Source organism: Schistocerca cancellata, chromosome 2, assembly GCF_023864275.1.
Source record: "Schistocerca cancellata isolate TAMUIC-IGC-003103 chromosome 2, iqSchCanc2.1, whole genome shotgun sequence".
Lineage (NCBI taxonomy): Eukaryota > Metazoa > Arthropoda > Insecta > Orthoptera > Acrididae > Schistocerca > Schistocerca cancellata.
This window is the reverse complement of record NC_064627.1, coordinates 138,769,409-138,786,435: the sequence shown is the minus strand read 5'-3', so window position 1 is coordinate 138,786,435 and position 17,027 is coordinate 138,769,409. Positions and strand designations below refer to the sequence as shown.

General features: G+C 45.5%; 1 protein-coding gene across 2 annotated transcripts in view; it reads left to right on the top strand.

The window, feature by feature from the left end:
- Positions 1 to 17,027, top strand: part of LOC126161414 (prohormone-2-like) — a 297,507-nt gene that overhangs the window by 221,519 nt on the left and 58,961 nt on the right. For both annotated transcript variants that reach the window (XM_049917204.1, XM_049917203.1), the window contains exon 6: positions 8,538 to 8,641. In XM_049917204.1, the coding sequence (XP_049773161.1) occupies positions 8,538 to 8,641 (104 nt within the window). The remainder of the gene's footprint in view (positions 1 to 8,537; positions 8,642 to 17,027) is intronic.

Here is a 17,027-nt window from a genome sequence, read left to right as displayed (position 1 = left end):
GGCGGAGAAGCTTTAAGACAGAGGACTGTAACGAACGTGGGACCACGACCCTAGACTGATCATTATCAGAACGCAACAACAAAACACCACGTCGTACAAAAAGTCTCTCCTAGTGAGCAAAAAATCGGCGAACCAACGGGTCCCCGATCCGTGACTTTGACAAGGGCCATTGCGTAGCAACAAAACGCAAAACGGTAGCAAGGACAGGGTCGGCAGCTGTGGCTGTAGCTACACGACGAAAATCAATCGGAAACGATTCGACCACGTCATCGGTTTCCGCATCAATGAACATGCAAGCAAGTTCGGAAGAATCGAATGCTTTATCCGCAGCAACAGGCAAACGGGACAACGCATCTGCGTTTCCATGCTTAGCAGTGGACCGATACAAGATATCGTAGCGGTACTGCGAGAGGAAAATAGACCAGCGAATGAATTTCTGCGCGGTACGCGGAGGTACAGGCTTGTTCGGATGAAAAAGCGATGTCAAAGGTTTGTGGTCCGTGATGATGGTAAAGTGACGACCATACAAGAAATCGTGAAACTTTGTAACACCAAACACGAGAGCCAAAGCTTCTTTCTCTATTTGGGAATAATTTCTTTGCGCTGACGAGAGCAATTTGGACGCAAAGGCAATAGGGCGATCATGCGAACCATCTTTGTGCGCAAGCACAGCACCGATCCCGAAATCCGAAGCATCTACCATCAACAAAAGGGGTTTCTGGGGATCGAATGGCGTAAGGCAAGTATTTGAAAGCAACGCCGATTTCAATTGGCGAAAAGCGCGTTCGCATTCCGTCGACCAGACGAACGGAACACCTTTACGGCGTAAGCGATGAAGCGGAGCTGAAATGGAAGAGGCATGAGGAAGAAATTTATGATAATAGTTAATTTTTCCCAACACACTCTGTAGCTGCTTCACATTTTGCGGCGAAGGCAAGTCCTGTATGGCACGGAGGTGCTCTGGACTCGGATGTATGCCTTGGGCATTAAGGACATGGCCCAGATATGGCAAGTCACGAGCAAAAAAACACACATTTGTCCTTCCTCAAGCGAAGACCATTCTGTCGCAAGACCTGAAATAATGTTCGGAGATTTTGTAAATGTTCCGCTTCTGTCTTTCCGGAGATCACTATATCGTCCAGATAGTTTGCTGCAGTAGGGACCGACGCACAAATAGTTTGTAAATATTGCTGAAATAATGCAGGGGCGGATGCACACCCGAATGGCAGTCTTTTGAACCTGTACAATCCAAGATGCGTGTTAACCACCAATACGCGCTGGGATTCTTCGTCCACCGGTATTTGCAAGTACGCATCTGCTAGGTCCAACTTTGAAAAATAGTTTCCCGGGCACAGTTTGTCAAAGAGATCTTCCGGGCGGGGCAAAGGAAAAGTAGCAGGCACTAGTTGTGGATTCACTGTTGCTTTGAAGTCCACGCAAAGTCTCAATTTGCCGGAAGGTTTTTGCAAAATCACTAAGGGTGAGGCCCAGAGAGAAGCCTGCACACGTTCAATGACACCTAGGGATTCTAAATCGTGTAAAGTTCTTGCGACCTCATCACGCAATGCGTGGGGAACATTGCGCGCTCTGAAAAATTTCGGTTGCGCGTTGACTTTGAGTTCCAAATGTGCTTCATAGTTCTTAGCGCAACCAAGGCCCGGTGCAAAAATGTCTGCAAATTCCTCACATAGACGAGAAACACTGGCTGAAGGCACAGTCTGGTTTACTGATAGGACCTGATTTACGATAGACAAGTTAAACAATTGAAATAAATCTAAACCAAACAAGTTCACTGCAGCAGAAGAACGAAGAACGTAAAAAGACACAAGTTTTGTTTGTCCCTTGTATGTTGCAAGAAGGCTGCACTGTCCTAACACAGGGATATGCTGTCCTGAATAACTAGTGAGCTGAACTTTTGCGGCACGCAACGGCGGGGCGCCCAGTTGTTTGTACGTGGCGTAATTGAGCAATGAAACTGCAGCTCCGGTATCGAGCTGGAATGGTATCACTTGTCCGGCAAAGTCCAAATCTACAAAAAGTTTATTGTCCTGCTGACGACAAGAGCGACTGTTTTGTGCAACTTGAACAGACACTGGGACAGAATCACTTGCGATTTGACGGGATTGCCGTCGACGTCGACGCACACTTTTTGTGGGACGAACACAGTCACTATTAGAGAGAGGAACACTGGGCGGAGTGGCATTAACTACATGAATGTCCATGGGCGAAGGTTCCCGAGCCTGAGTGTCCTTGGTTCGATTCCGGCGCGAAGCAAAGGGCCTGGAATGGGTGGCAGTGTCCGATCTAAGCTTTTTCTGGCAAACACTTTGAACATGTCCTTTCTTATTACAGAAAAAGCAAATAGCTTGGCGTGACGGGCAATTCTCACGCGAATGTCTAGTTGCACACCGCGGGCATGATTTCAGCACTGCATTTGCTCGCTTTCGCTGGACACGTTGTGGTGCGGACGGGCGCGAAGGCTGTTTACAGTTCCTATCAGCGCGCCCGGCGGGCCGGTTAATGCGACACACAGCTGGCGAAGTTTCAAAAGATGCCTGAGCAAAGTCAAGTGTGTCTTGCCTATCCAATATGTCTATCACTTGTTGAAGGGAGGGATTGACGAGTTTCAAAATCAGTTCCCTTACGCGAACATCAGAAACGTTCTGTGCTATTGCATCACGCACCATTGTATCTGAATAAGGAATGCCACAGTCACATTCAAATGCACAATCCCTAGTAAGGCCTTGCAAAGCTGCAACCCACTCCCTATTAGTTTGACCGGCCGTACGTTTTGTACGATAGAACGTATACCTGTTTGCAACTACATTAACTGTTTCTTTGAAATAGGCATCTAAAGCAGACAAAATTTCGTCGTAGGACAGAGTTGCTACGTCGCGTCGGGGAAACAATTTCACTATCACACGGTACGTTTGCACGCCGACACAAGACAATAAGTGAGGCTGCCGCTCGTTACCTTGAATTCTGTAGGCGGCGAGATGAAATCCAAACTGGCGGGACCACTCGGTCCACGTTTCCTGATTTTGGTCAAACTGGCGAAACTGCGGTGCAACTGCATGTTGTGGCTGCGGTAGCTGTGAGGAAGCGGCGGCGGCCGCATCGTTTTGCAGCGCACGTTGACCCTGGACGAGCTGTCCAAGGGCATCCAATAACGCCTGCGTCTGCTGATTCTGCAAGCGATAAAATTCGGACAGTACATCTGGAGAACGTGGCGAAGCCATGACACAAGCAAATTAATACAATACGAACGCTAAAGTCTCTTTTAAGACTCGTCGCCAATGTTGTGGACTGTCAAGGCAGCCAGTCCACAGTGACGGGTAGCCGATAGAAAGGCACGCGTACACACACGCTGACTGGCGTGATTTCTGGAACGGGATAATTAGTGAATGCGATAAAGAAAAGAACGTAGCTACTAGAACACTTAACTTTTATGCATCCTTTGGTATACAGCAATCTTGATGATACAAGTGAGACTCATTAAGATACACGCAATGTTACAAATGGCGCCTTGCTAGGTCGTAGCCATTAACTTAGCTGAAGGCTATTCTAACTGTCTCTCGGCAAATGAGAGGAAGGCTTCGTACGTCTAGTCGCTAGCAATGTCGTCGTACAACTGGGGCGAGTGCTAGTCCGCCTCTCTAGACCTGCCATGTGGTTGCGCTAGGTCTGCAAGTACTGACAGTGGCGACACGCGGGTCAGGCACCAAAGTAACAATAACCAAAACAGCCTTGCTGTGCTGGTACTGCGAACGGCTGAAAGCAAGGGGAAACTACGGCCGTAATTTTTCCCGAGGGCATGCAGCTTTACTGTATGGTTAAATGATGATAGCGTCCTTTTGGGTAAAATATTCCAGAGATAAAATAGTCCCCCATTCGGATCTCCGGGCGGGGACTACTCAAGAGGACGTCGTCATCAGGAGAAAGAAAACTGGCGTTCTACGGATCGGAGCGTGGAATGTCAGATCCCTTAATCGGGCAGGTAGGTTAGAAAACTTAAAAAGGGAAATGGATAGGTTAAAGTTAGATATAGTGGGAATTAGTGAAGTTCAGTGGCAGGAGGAACAAGACTTCTGGTCAGGTGAATACATGGTTATAAATACAAAATCAAATAGGGGTAATGCAGGAATCGGTTTAATAATGAATAAAAAAATAGGAGTGCGGGTTAGCTACTACAAACAGCATAGTGAACGCATTATTGTGGCCAAGATAGACACGAAGCCCACACCTACTACAGTAGTACAAGTTTATATGCCAACTAGCTCTGCAGATGACGAAGAAATTGAAGAAATGTACGATGAAATAAAAGAAATTATTCAGATAGTGAAGGGAGACGAAAATTTAATAGTCATGGGTGACTGGAATTCGGTAGTAAGAAAAGGGAGAGAAGGAACGCAGTAGATGAATATGGATTGGGGCTAAGAAATGAAAGAGGAAGCCGCCTGATAGAATTTTGCACAGAGCACAACTTAATCATAGCTAACACTTGGTTCAAGAATCGTAAAACAAAGTTATATACATGGAAGAAGTCTGGAGATACTGACAGGTTTCAGATAGATTACATAATGGTAAGACAGAGATTTAGGAATCAGGTTTTAAATTGTAAGACATTTCCAGGGGCAGATGTGGACTCTGATCACAATCTATTGGTTATGAACTATAGATTAAAACTGAAGAAACTGCAAAAAGGTGGGAATTTAAGGAGATGGGACCTGGATAAAGTGAAAGAACCAGAGGTTGTACAGAGTTTCAGGGAGAGCATAACGGAACAATTGGCAGGAATGGGGGAAAGAAATACAGTAGAAGAAGAATGGGTAGCTGTGAGGGATGAAGTAGTGAAGGCAGCAGAGGACCTAGTAGGTAAAAAGACGAGGTCTAGTAGAAATCCTTGGGTAACAGAAGAAATACTGAATTTCATTGATGAAAGGAGAAAATATTAAAATGCAGTAAATGGAGCAGGCAGAAAGGAATACAAACGTCTCAAAAACGAGAGCGACAGAAAGTGCAAAATGGCTAAGCGGGGATGGCTAGAGGACAAATGTAAGGATGTAGAGGGTTATCTCACTAGGGGTAAGATAAATACTGCCTACAGGAAAATTAAAGAGACCTTTGGAGAAAAGAGTACCACTTGTGTGAATATCAAGAGCTCAGACGGAAACCCAGTTCTAAGCAAAGAAGGGAAAGCAGAAAGTTGGAAGGAGTATATAGAGGGTCTATACAAGGGCGATGTACGTGAGGACAATATTCTGGAAATGGAAGAGGATGTAGATGAAAATGAAATGGGAGATACGATACTGCGTGAAGAGTTTCACAAAGCACTGAAAGACCTGAGTCGAAACAAGTCCCCGGGAGTAGACAACATTCCATTAGAACTACTGATGGCCTTGGGAGAGACAATCCTGACAAAACTCTACCATCTTGTGAGCAAGATGTATGAGACAGGCGAAATACCCTCAGACTTCAAGAAGAATATAATAATTCCGATCCCAAAGAAAGCAGGTGCTGACAGATGTGAAAATTACCGAACTATCAGTTTGATAAGTCACGGATGCAAAATACTAACGCGTATTCTCTACAGACGAATGGAAAAACTGGTAGAAGCTGACCTCGGGGAAGATCAGTTTGGATTCCGTAGAAATATTGGAACACGTTAGGCAATACTGACCCTACGACTTATCTTAGAAGCTAGATTAAGGAAAGGCAAACCTACGTTTCTAGCATTTGTAGACTTAGAGAAAGCTTTTGACAATGTTAACTGGAATACTCTCTTTCAAATTCTGAAGGTGGCAGGGGTAAGATACAGGGAGCGAAAGGCTATTTACAATTTGTACAGAAACCAGATGGCAGTTATAAGAGTCGAGAGGCACGAAAGGCGAAAGGGAAGCAGTGGTTGGGAAGGGAGTGAGACAGGGTTGTAGCCTATCCCCGATGTTATTCAATCTGTATATTGAGCAAGCACTAAAGGAAACAAAAGAAAAATTCGGAGAAGGTATTAAAATCAATGGAGAAGAAATAAAACCTTTGAGGTTCGCCGATGACATTGTAATTCTGTCAGAGATGGCAAAGGGCTTGGAAGAGCAGTTGAACGGAATGGACAGTGTCATGAAAGGACGGTATAAGATGAACATCAACAAAAGCAAAACAAGGATAATGGAATGTAGTCGAATTAAGTCGGGTGATGCTGAGGGAATTAGATTAGGAAATGAGATACTTAAAGTAGTACAGGAGTTGTGCTGTTTGGGGAGTAAAATAACTGATGATGGTCGAAGTAGAGAGGATATCAAATGTAGACTGGCAATGGCAAGGAAAGCGTTTCTGAAGAAGAGAAATTTGTTAACATCGAGTATAGATTTAAGTGTCAGGAAGTCATTTCTGAAAGTATTTGTATGGAGCGTAGCTATGTATGGAAGTGAAACATGGACGATAACTAGTATGGACAAGAAGAGAATAGACGCTTTCGAAATGTGGTGCTACAGAAGAATGCTGAAGATTAGATGGGTAGATCATATAACTAATGAGGAGGTATTGAATAGGATTGGGGAGAAGAGAAGTTTGTGGCACAACTTAACTAGAAGAAGGGATAGGTTGGTAGGACATGTTCTGAGGCATCAAGGGATCACCAATTTAGTATTGGACGGCAGCGTGGAGGGTAAAAATCGTAGAGGGAGACCAAGAGATGAATACGCTTAACAGATTCAGAAGGATGTAGGTTGCAGTAGGTACTGGGAGATGAAGAAGCTTGCACAGGATAGAGTAGCATGGAGAGCTGCATCAAACCAGTCTCAGGACTGAAGACCACAACAACAACATCTAACTTACCAACCAGTTTAAACAAAATTTTACATTTGTTTTTTTATATCTTCTTTATCGGTTATTCTTTTATTTTATTCTTTTGTAAAATTCTCAAAAAAAGTAATAGTAATAAAACTGAGTTTCTAGGCTATAACATGTAAAATCACACAATGTACGACCTGCTATATAAGAACAAGAAGCAGGTCTTTACCTGGGAAATAAATAAACAATAAAAAAATTCTACCGCGAAACTTTCAGCATCCCATGGAAACGATTGTCCACGAATTCGGCGGGAAAGAGCGTTCCACGTACGCGATCCAAGTCACGTACGCCGAGACAGAGAGGGCTGGGGTCCTCTGCCACCATATCTCTCCTTGTTCTTCGATTACTTCCCCCCCCCCCCCCCCTCCCCCCGCTCTCTTGCATTCCAACATGCAGCCTTCCTTTTAGAAGCTCGGAGACAGCAGAAAATCCGCCTTTGCCCATAACCAAACTAACAGAATGGATTTCATGTAATACAGGGAAAGTTCGTGAAATAGAGGGTTAATTAGGATTAAACAAAACACTTACCTCACACATCGCTTCCCGCAGGTATTGGTCCGAGTAGTAAATGATAAAGATGGGATGTAAAATGATAAAATACCATATCCAGTGGATAGGATATACAGAGTGATCCATTGATAGTGACCGGGCCAAATATCTCACGAAGTAAGCCTCAAACGAAAAAACTACAAACAACGAAACTCGTCTAGCTTAAAGGGGAAAACCAAATGGCGCTATGGTTGGCCCACTAGATGGCGCTGCGATAGGTCAAACGGATATTAACCGCGGGTTTTTAAAATAGGAACCACCATTTTTATTACATATTCGTTTAATACGTAAAGAAACGTGAATGTTTTAGTTGGACCATTTTTTTCGCTTTGTGATAGATGGCGCTGTAATAGTCATAAACGTATAAGTGCGTGCTATCTCGTAACATTCCGCCAATGCGGACGGTATTTGCTTCGTGATACATGATCTGTGTTAAAATGGACCGTTTACCAATTGCGGAAAAGGTCGATATCGTGTTGAAGTATGGCTATTGTGATCAAAATGCCCAACGGGCGTGTGCTATGTATGTTGCTAGGTATCCTGGACGACATCATCGAAGTGTCCCGACCGTTCGCCGGATAGTTACGTTATTTAAGGAAAAAGGAAGTGTTTAGCCACATGTGAAACGTCAACCACGACCTTCAACAAATGATGATGCCCAAGTAGGTGTTTTAGCTGCTGTCGCGGCTAATCCGCACATCAGTAGCAGACAAATTGCGCGAGAATCGGGAATCTCAAAAACGTCGATATTGAGAATGCTACATCAACATCGATTTCTCCCGTACCATATTTTTCTATGCACCAGGAAATGTACGGCGACGACTTGAACGTCGTGTACAGTTCTGCCATTGGGCACAAGAGAAATTACGGGACGATGACATTTTTTGCACGCGTTCTATTTAGCGACGAAGCGTCACTCACCAACAGCGGCAACGTAAACCAGCATAATATGCAGTACTGGGCAACGGAAAATCCACGATGGCTGCGTCAAGTGGAACATCAGTGATCTTGGCGGGTTAATTTATGGTGCGGCATTATGGGAGACGTACTGATATTTTAAAAAGATTTCCCTTCAAGCATATGAAAACAAGAATTTACCAAATCCATATGTACTCACTTATCAATGTCATGCGTTACAGGGTACCATCTAAGTGGTCGCGTTATGGCAGCATCGAGGGCGAAGAATATCCGCAGGCTGTAGGCAATGAAAATGAAGAAATGGAAGAGGATGATTCCAACAACGGTTAGTATTATCTCACAATTATTATTTTTGTTTCTGTTGCTGAATGTCACCCTCACCAAATGTGCCCCGCTGTTGGTTGCTGATACTGTTATAATGTCAATGAAACACAGCGTCGCCGTGTGCTTCGTATACACATTTTACTCCAAGTCGAGTCTTTTAGTTGTCTTACTCTGCAACATTTGTCCGTTACACAATGCTTTCAGCTGCCACGATAACTGTATGTACTGTGTCCGGGGCCCACTTTACAGACACTGTGAAGCTTAAGTTTGTGTTTGTTGATGCTGTTGCAACATACACTGCCGAAAAAAAAAACTAGTACACCTGGAAAGACGACGTCGATTTTGACCTCGATGACGGTGTATGCCACCTGGGGGATAGTAAGATGTACTTACACTACTGGCCATTAGAATTGCTACACCAAGAAGAAATGCAGATGATAAAACGGGTATTCATTGGACAAATATATTATACTAGAACTGACATATGATTACATTTTCATGCAATTTCGGTGCATAGATCCTGAGAAATCACTACCCAGAACAACCACCTCTGGCCGTAATAACGGCCTTGATACGCCTGGGCATTGAGTCAAACAGAGCTTGGATGACGTGTACAGGTACAGCTGCCCATGCAGATTCAACACAATACCACAGTTCATCAAGAGTAGTGACTGTCATATTGTGACGAGCCAGTTGCTCGGCCACCATTAACCAGACGTTTTCATTTGATGAGAGATCTGGAGAATGTGCTGGCCAGGGCAGCAGTCGAACATTTTCTGTGTCCAGAAAGGCCCGTACAGAACCTGCAACATGCGGTCGTGCATTATCCTGCTGAAATGTAGGGTTTCGCAGGGATCGGATGAAGGTTAGAGCCACGGGTCGTAACACATTTGAAATTTAACGTCCACTGTTCAAAGTGGCATCAATGTGAACAAGAGGTGACCGACACGTGTATCCAATGGCACCCCATACCATCACGCCGTGTGATACGAGAGTATGGCGATGACGAATACACGCTTCCAATGTGCGTTCACCGCGATGTCGCCAAACACGGATGCGACCATCATGATGCTGTAAACAGAACCTGGATAAATCGGAAAAAATGACGTTTTGCCATTCATGCACCCAGGTTCGTCGTTGAGTACACCATCGCAGGCGCTCCTGTCTGTGATGCAGCATCAAGGGTAACCGCAGCCATGGTTTCCTAGCTGATAGTCCATGCTGCTGCAAAAGTCGTCGAACTGTTCGTGCAGATGGTTTTTGTCTTGCAAACGTCTCCATCTGTTGACTCAGGGTTCGAGATGTGGCTGCACGATCCGTTAAAGTCATGCGAATAAGATGCCTGTCATCTCGACTGCTAGTGATACGAGGCCGTTGGGATCCAGCACGGCGTTCCGTATTACCCTCTTGAACCCACGGATTCCTTATTCTGCAAACAGTCATTGGATCTCGACCAACGCGAAAAACAATGTTGCGATACGATAAACAGCAATCGCGATAGGCTACAACCCGACCTTTATCAAAACCGGAAACGTGATGGTACGCATTTCTCCTCCTTACACGAGGCGTCACAACAACGTTTCACCAGGCAACGCTGGTCAACTGCTGCTTGTGTATGAGAAATCGGTTGGAAACCTTCCTCGTGTCAGCACGTTGTAGGTGTCGCCACCGGCGCCAACCTTGTGTGAATGCTCTGAAAAGCTAATCATTTGCATATCACAGCATCGTCTTCCTGTCGGTTAAATTTCGCATCTGTAGCACGTCATCTTCGTGGCGTAGCAATTTTAATCACCAGTAGTGTATAATCGGTTAACATCGCCCGCGAACAGGTAGCGTTGTGGCATAGCTACCATAACGCCACCTGTGTCTACCATGTAATACGGAATGCTCACAGCCTCAAGGCTCAGTGTAGCGCAAACGTGTGAAATAAACAAGCAACCATGCCACGGAGACGCACCTGTGCATACTACAGCCAACCGAGCGAGTTTGAAAGGGGTCAAATTGCGTTCTTCTGAGTGGCGGGATGGTCCTTTCCGAGAACTACCACACAAGATGGACGTGCTGCATCAGTTTTGCAATGACGCTGGCATCAGTGGCCATGTGAACATTCTCACACCCGGAGGCGAGGTTCTGGACGTGCACGCGGCACAGACACCCACCAGCATCGTCGTATTGTACCAACAGCTACCACAGCACAGGTGGGAGGGCTCGAGAGCCCAGACGAGTCAACACGAGCTGTGTCAAACCGGTATTTAGCAGTGTGAGTATGGACAAGCACTCCTCTAGCCCTTCTTTCACTCACGGCACAGCATCGGCGTGCACGGGTCGACTTGGTACCATCAGAGGATCACTTGGAAGATGGAATGTTGCGCCGTGGTTTTCGATGATGAAAGCAGATTCTGCCGACACGCAAGTGATGATCGTTTCCGCTTACAACGTAGACTTGGTGAGTGCTGTCTCGTGGAGAGCGTGCATCCAGTGCACACTGGCATTAAGGTCCAGGATAGGATAAATTACAACTCTCGTTCTCCTTTGGTGTTTCTAGATGTACACTAACCAGCGCTCGGTACATGCAGAATTTTGTTAGACCCGTACTTTTGCCGTACTTTTGTTCCAACAGGATAATGCTCGCCCACATACTGCCGTGAAACTGAAAGTGCGCTGCAGGACGTGCAGCAACTTCCCTGACCAGCGTGATCTCTGGACTTACCTCTGATTAGGTACGTGTGGTACGAGGTGCATTCAAGTTCTAAGGCCTCCGATTTTTTTTTTCTCCGGACTGGAAAGAGATAGAAACATGCGCATTGTTTGAAAATGAGGCCGCGTTCATTGTCAATACGTCCCAGAGATGGCAGCACAGTACGACAGATGGAATTTTACCGCCAGCGGCGAGAATGAGAACTGTTTTAAATACTTAAAATGGCGACGTTTTTCTTACTTGAACAGCGTGCAATCATTTGTTTTCTGAATTTGCGTGGTGTGAAACCAATTGAAATTCATCGACAGTTGAAGGAGACATGTGGTGATGGAGTTACGGATGTGTCGAAAGTGCGTTCGTGGGTGCGACAGTTTAATGAAGGCAGAACATCGTGTGACAACAAACCGAAACAACCTCAGGCTCGCACAAGCCGGTCTGACGACATGATCGGGAAAGTGGAGAGAATTGTTTTGGGGGATCGCCGAATGACTGTTGAACAGATCGCCTCCAGAGTTGGCATTTCTGTGGGTTCTGTGCACACAATCTTGCATGACGACCTGAAAATGCGAAAAGTGTCATCCAGGCGGGTGCCACGAATGTTGACGGACGACCACATGGCTGCCCGTGTGGCATGTTGCCAAGCAATGTTGACGCGCAACGACAGCACGAATGGGACTTTCTTTTCGTCGGTTGTGACAATGGATGAGACGTCGATGCCATTTTTCAATCCAGAAACAAAGCGCCAGTCAATGGAAGCACACAGATTTACCGCCACCAAAAAAATTTCGGGTAACCGCCAGTGCTGAAAAAATGATGGTGTCCATGTTCTGGGACAGCGAGGGCGTAATCCTTACCCATTGCGTTCCAAAGGGCACTACGGTAACAGGTGCATCCTACGAAAATGTTTTGAAGAACAAATTCCTTCCTGCACTGCAACAAAAACGTCCGGGATGGGCTGCACGTGTGCTGTTTCACCAAGACAACGCACCCGCACATCGAGCTAACGTTACGCAACAGTTTCTTCGTGATAACAACTTTGAAGTGATTCCTCATGCTCCCTACTCACCTGACCTGGCTCCTAGAGACTTTTGGCTTTTTCCAACAATGAAAGACACACTCCGTGGCCGCACATTCACCAGCCGTGCTGCTATTGCCTCAGTGATTTCCCAGTGATCAAAACAGACTCCTAAAGAAGCCTTCGCCGCTGCCATGGAATCATGGCGTCAGCGTTGTGAAAAATGTGTACGTCTGCAGGGCGATTACGTCGAGAAGTAACGCCAGTTTCATCGATTTCGGGTGAGTAGTTAATTAGAAAAAAAAATCGGAGGCCTTAGAACTTGAATGCACTTCGTATACGATGGGATGAGAAGTGACTCGTGCGACTTGTCAACCAACAGCTGTTACAGAAATACGTGAACGGGTCGAGCAGGCGTGGCATAACTAATATGGGTGTTTCAGCACGGGTCGATACCTGTTTCCTCAGAATCGCTTGTGCTATTGATCTGTAAATGTACTCATTTCATGGCTCCATATGCACTGTTGCAACGAGAAATATTGAGTTAACTGTTAACCTCAAAACGTTGTACTAATTTTTTCCGATAGTGTATATCGTATGTGAAAGGAAATTGGTGTCCCTTGGTGTATGGAAACTTTGTCTCACTGTTTCCAAGCACACTCATGTGTGATATGTCATTTTAAACTCAAGAACGTAATAATTTATGATCAATATATGTCACAGTAAGAGAGTAACCACAAAGACAAATGTACGTAAACTGGTAGCGGAAGAACACAGCATGCTGTATGTACTATCTCGGTTTTTGGAAGAAATGTAGTGGATGCAAGTGTTCAAGATCTGTAAGAACTCACGCACATCTACTGATAAAGTGTCATGACTTCAGATGTCACCTGAAAGGTATTGTGTTGCTTCCCATACGTATGGGTATGATATTTATAATCTTCAGAAAAAAAGGTAAATGCTACAGGGAGAGATGGCCAATAGACAGTATGTACAAGAACGAAGAGGGAACGATAAGACTGGAAGACAGAAAGAGAAGTGTTTGGGTTAAAAAGTGCGCAAGGCAAGAACGCAGTCTTTCTCATCCACTGTTCAACCTGAATATCGAAGAAGCATTGGTGGAAATAAAGAAACGTTCAGAGGTGGATTAAAATTTAAGATGAAAGTACATCAACGATAAGATTCGCTGATGACATTGCTGTGCCCTATAATAGCGGCGAAGAATTACAGAACCTCTTGAATGGCATAAACAATATAGCGACGGGAGGACGACGGTTCATTCCCGGGTCGGCCCATCCTGATTTAGGTTTTCCGTGATTTCCCTAAATCGCTCCAGGCAAATATCCGGATGGTTGCTTTAAAGGGCACGGCCGACTTCCTTCCCTGTCCTTCCCTAATGCGATGATACCGATGACCTCGTAGTTTGGCCTCTTCCCCCAAAACAACCCAATATGGCGAGTACACGGAATATGGACTGAGAGTAAACCAAAGGAAGAAGAAAGGAATGAGGAGTACCAGAAATGAGAAGAGCATCACTCTCAGCATCTTAACTGTATGTTAGAAGAACTCAAGAAGTTTTGCTACCATGAACAGCGTACAAAGGACGAAACAAGGAGCATAGAAGAAGCATGCTAGTGCAGTCAATGAGACCATTCCTCTCCAAAAGAAATCTGATCGTAATCTGAGAAAGAAATATCTGACAATGTATGTCAGGAGACAATTTGTTTCGGAAATGAATCATGAACGGCATGAAACCGGAAAAAGAAGAGAATCGATTTCCTTGAGCTGGGTTATACAAGGATGCCCAAATTAAGTGTACTGATAAGAAATGAGGACGCTCTCCATAGAGTCGCCGAGTGAAGAAAAATGCTGAAAACACCAATTAGGAGAAAGTATAGGATGAAAGGACATGTTAAGACATGGAACAAGAGAGAGGTAAAGAGCACAAAAATTTGTAGAGGAGGACGGAGGGTAGACTGTACGACCGGCGTTCAATAAGTAATGCAATGGATCGTTTTTCTCGGCTGTTTTTGGTTGAAAACAGGCGGAATTTGTTGAGAGGTATCGTGGAACATTCAGTGGAACAACTTGTGCTATCTCCCGCGTGCCGTCCGGCTGCACACAGCAGTGACTCCTGCAGTGTCGGAACGTGCCGACACTCTCACTAGAGGTGACCGACAGACCACAACCAAACACCTCGATGCTCAGCTGGACGACTCTGTTGGTAAGCCTGTCACACTCGTCCACTGGTTGGGGTACTGAAAGGTGTGTGGCCGCTGAGTTCCTCGTGCCAAACAGAAGACCATAAACAGCAACTAAGGAACAGCTGTGCAGAATTGCTTTCCACGTTATGAGGCTGGTGGAGACAATTTTTTGTCGAACATCGTCAAAGGCGATGAAACATGGGTTCTTCACTTCGAACCGGAAACAAAACGACAATCCATGGAGTGGCTTTACACCACCTCTTCTCCGAAGAAAAAGTTCAAAGCTCCACCCTCAGCCAATTAAGTCATGGCGTCAGTCTTTAAGGATTCTGAAGGGGTTATTGTTGTGGATTGGCAAGACAGCCAATCCACTATGACAGGAAGCCGAAAGGCACGCGTTTAAGCTCACGCAGGCTGGCGTGAGGTCTGAAACAGGTCAGGGAAATGAGACTAGCAAAAATAGTACGTAGCTGCTGGAATACTTAACTTTAATCCATAATTGGTAAACATCGCTCTTGACGGTACATGTTTTACAGCATCAATAGTAATTGGTAATGGCGCCTTACTAGGTCGTAGCAAATGACGTAGCTGAAGGCTATGCTAACTATCGTCTCGGCAAATGAGAGTGTAATTTGCCAGTGAACCATCGCTAGCAAAGTCGGGTGTACAACTGGGGCGAGTGCTAGGAAGTGTCTCTAGACCTGCCGTGTGGCGGCGCTCGGTCTGCAATCACTGATAGTGGCGACACGCGGGTCCGACGTATACTAACGGACCGCGGCCGATTTAAAGGCTACCACCTAGCAAGTGTGGTGTCTGGCGGTGACACCACAGTTATTGTGTTTGGTGTCCTCTCATGGTGCAACAATCAACTTTGAAGTGTATTTTGTGCTACCTCAGGAAGTGGAAGAAACGACTTCCCCTTCCCCATGACAACGCAAGGCCTCACACAATTCTGCACATCCGAGTGGAATTCACAAAACTTCATTGGACTGTTCTTCCTCGTCCACCCTACAGCTCGGGCCTCACACATTCCGACTTTCATCTGTTTGGCTCAATGGAGGGTGCACTCCGTGGGAAGCAGTACGTGGATGACGGGCAGTTGGCTTCGACGTCGATCAGTAGAGTTTTTTGTGAACATACTTGGAACATTTAACTATACATTAAGCCTACTCCATGTAGCCTCCATCAGCTGTGACACATCTGGTCCAACGTTCTGTCCATGATGTACCGATAAATGCACTTTGGTAAAATTCTGGGGACTGACTTTTACACCATCGCTTGACACAGGAAATAAGGTCTTTCTCACTATCAAATGTTTTACCGCGTAGGTGGGCCTTCAGACGATGGAGCCAAGTCCGGACTACAGGGAGGATGAGGAACAATTTTCCAAATTATTTTCCTGATTTTCTCCTGCGTCATAAGGCTGTAAGGGGTTTGGCATTGTCACGGTGTAGTCTGATGAGCTGACCCTGAAGCTGTGGTGTGTGGGTCTTGATGGCACGTCGCAGCTTGTCCAGTGACAAACAGTAACGGTCCCGGTTAATTGTGGAGCCAGGTTCCAAAAAGTCAATGAAAATGACATCACACTGATTCCAGAAGAAGGAGGCCATCATCTTTCGGCCTGCTGTTCGTGAAAGTCTTGGTTTGTTCTTCCGAGGTGAATTCGGATGACGCCACTCCATAGATTGGGTTTTGGTCTCAGGTTCGGACAAAAACAACCATGTTTCATCCTGGGTAATGACGCTGTCAAAACACTGTTTCCCCTCTTCAGTAAACGTCTTCATGAGACCCTCGCACGCATTCTTCCTCATCGTTTTCATTTCTCTGGTCAATAATACAGGCACCCAACGTGCACAGATTTCTCTGTACCCTAGTTACTGTACCAGTGATACCACACTACCCAATGACGAACGAGTCACTTAAGTGGGCTATCGTGTCGTCACACATCTGTCATTTTGGATTATTTGATCAATGGTCTCCTTATTCACATCACTCACTGCCGTCGATGGTCTACCGCATCGTGGATTGCCCAGTAGAGAGAAATCACCTTCTTTAAACCTCTGCAACCACCGCTGGATACTGCTGCGATCCACTGTGTCCCCCGTTCCCCCCTCCCCCATTATAAACAGGGAGCAACTTCCTGTGCATCGATGTGGCAGAGTCATCGCCAGTCTCGAAGAGGAACTCCATCACCGACTGTTGTCGCAACCTGACATCTACTTCACGGTCCATTATTGCTCACCTGTAAATAAAAGAAAACACTTTTATATACCAACTTGTAGCTAAATGTTCCAAGTATGCTCACATAAAATTTCATTCTCCTCCTGCATAAAATTAAACAATTAGAGACGACTGTACAAAACTTTTTGAACGCTCTTTGTACTACGCAGGTATAAAGGCCCTCCCAGTAAGGTGGCGTGAGGCCATCGCATTGAATGGGGATTAAACTGAAAAATAGGGTTTTCAGCCA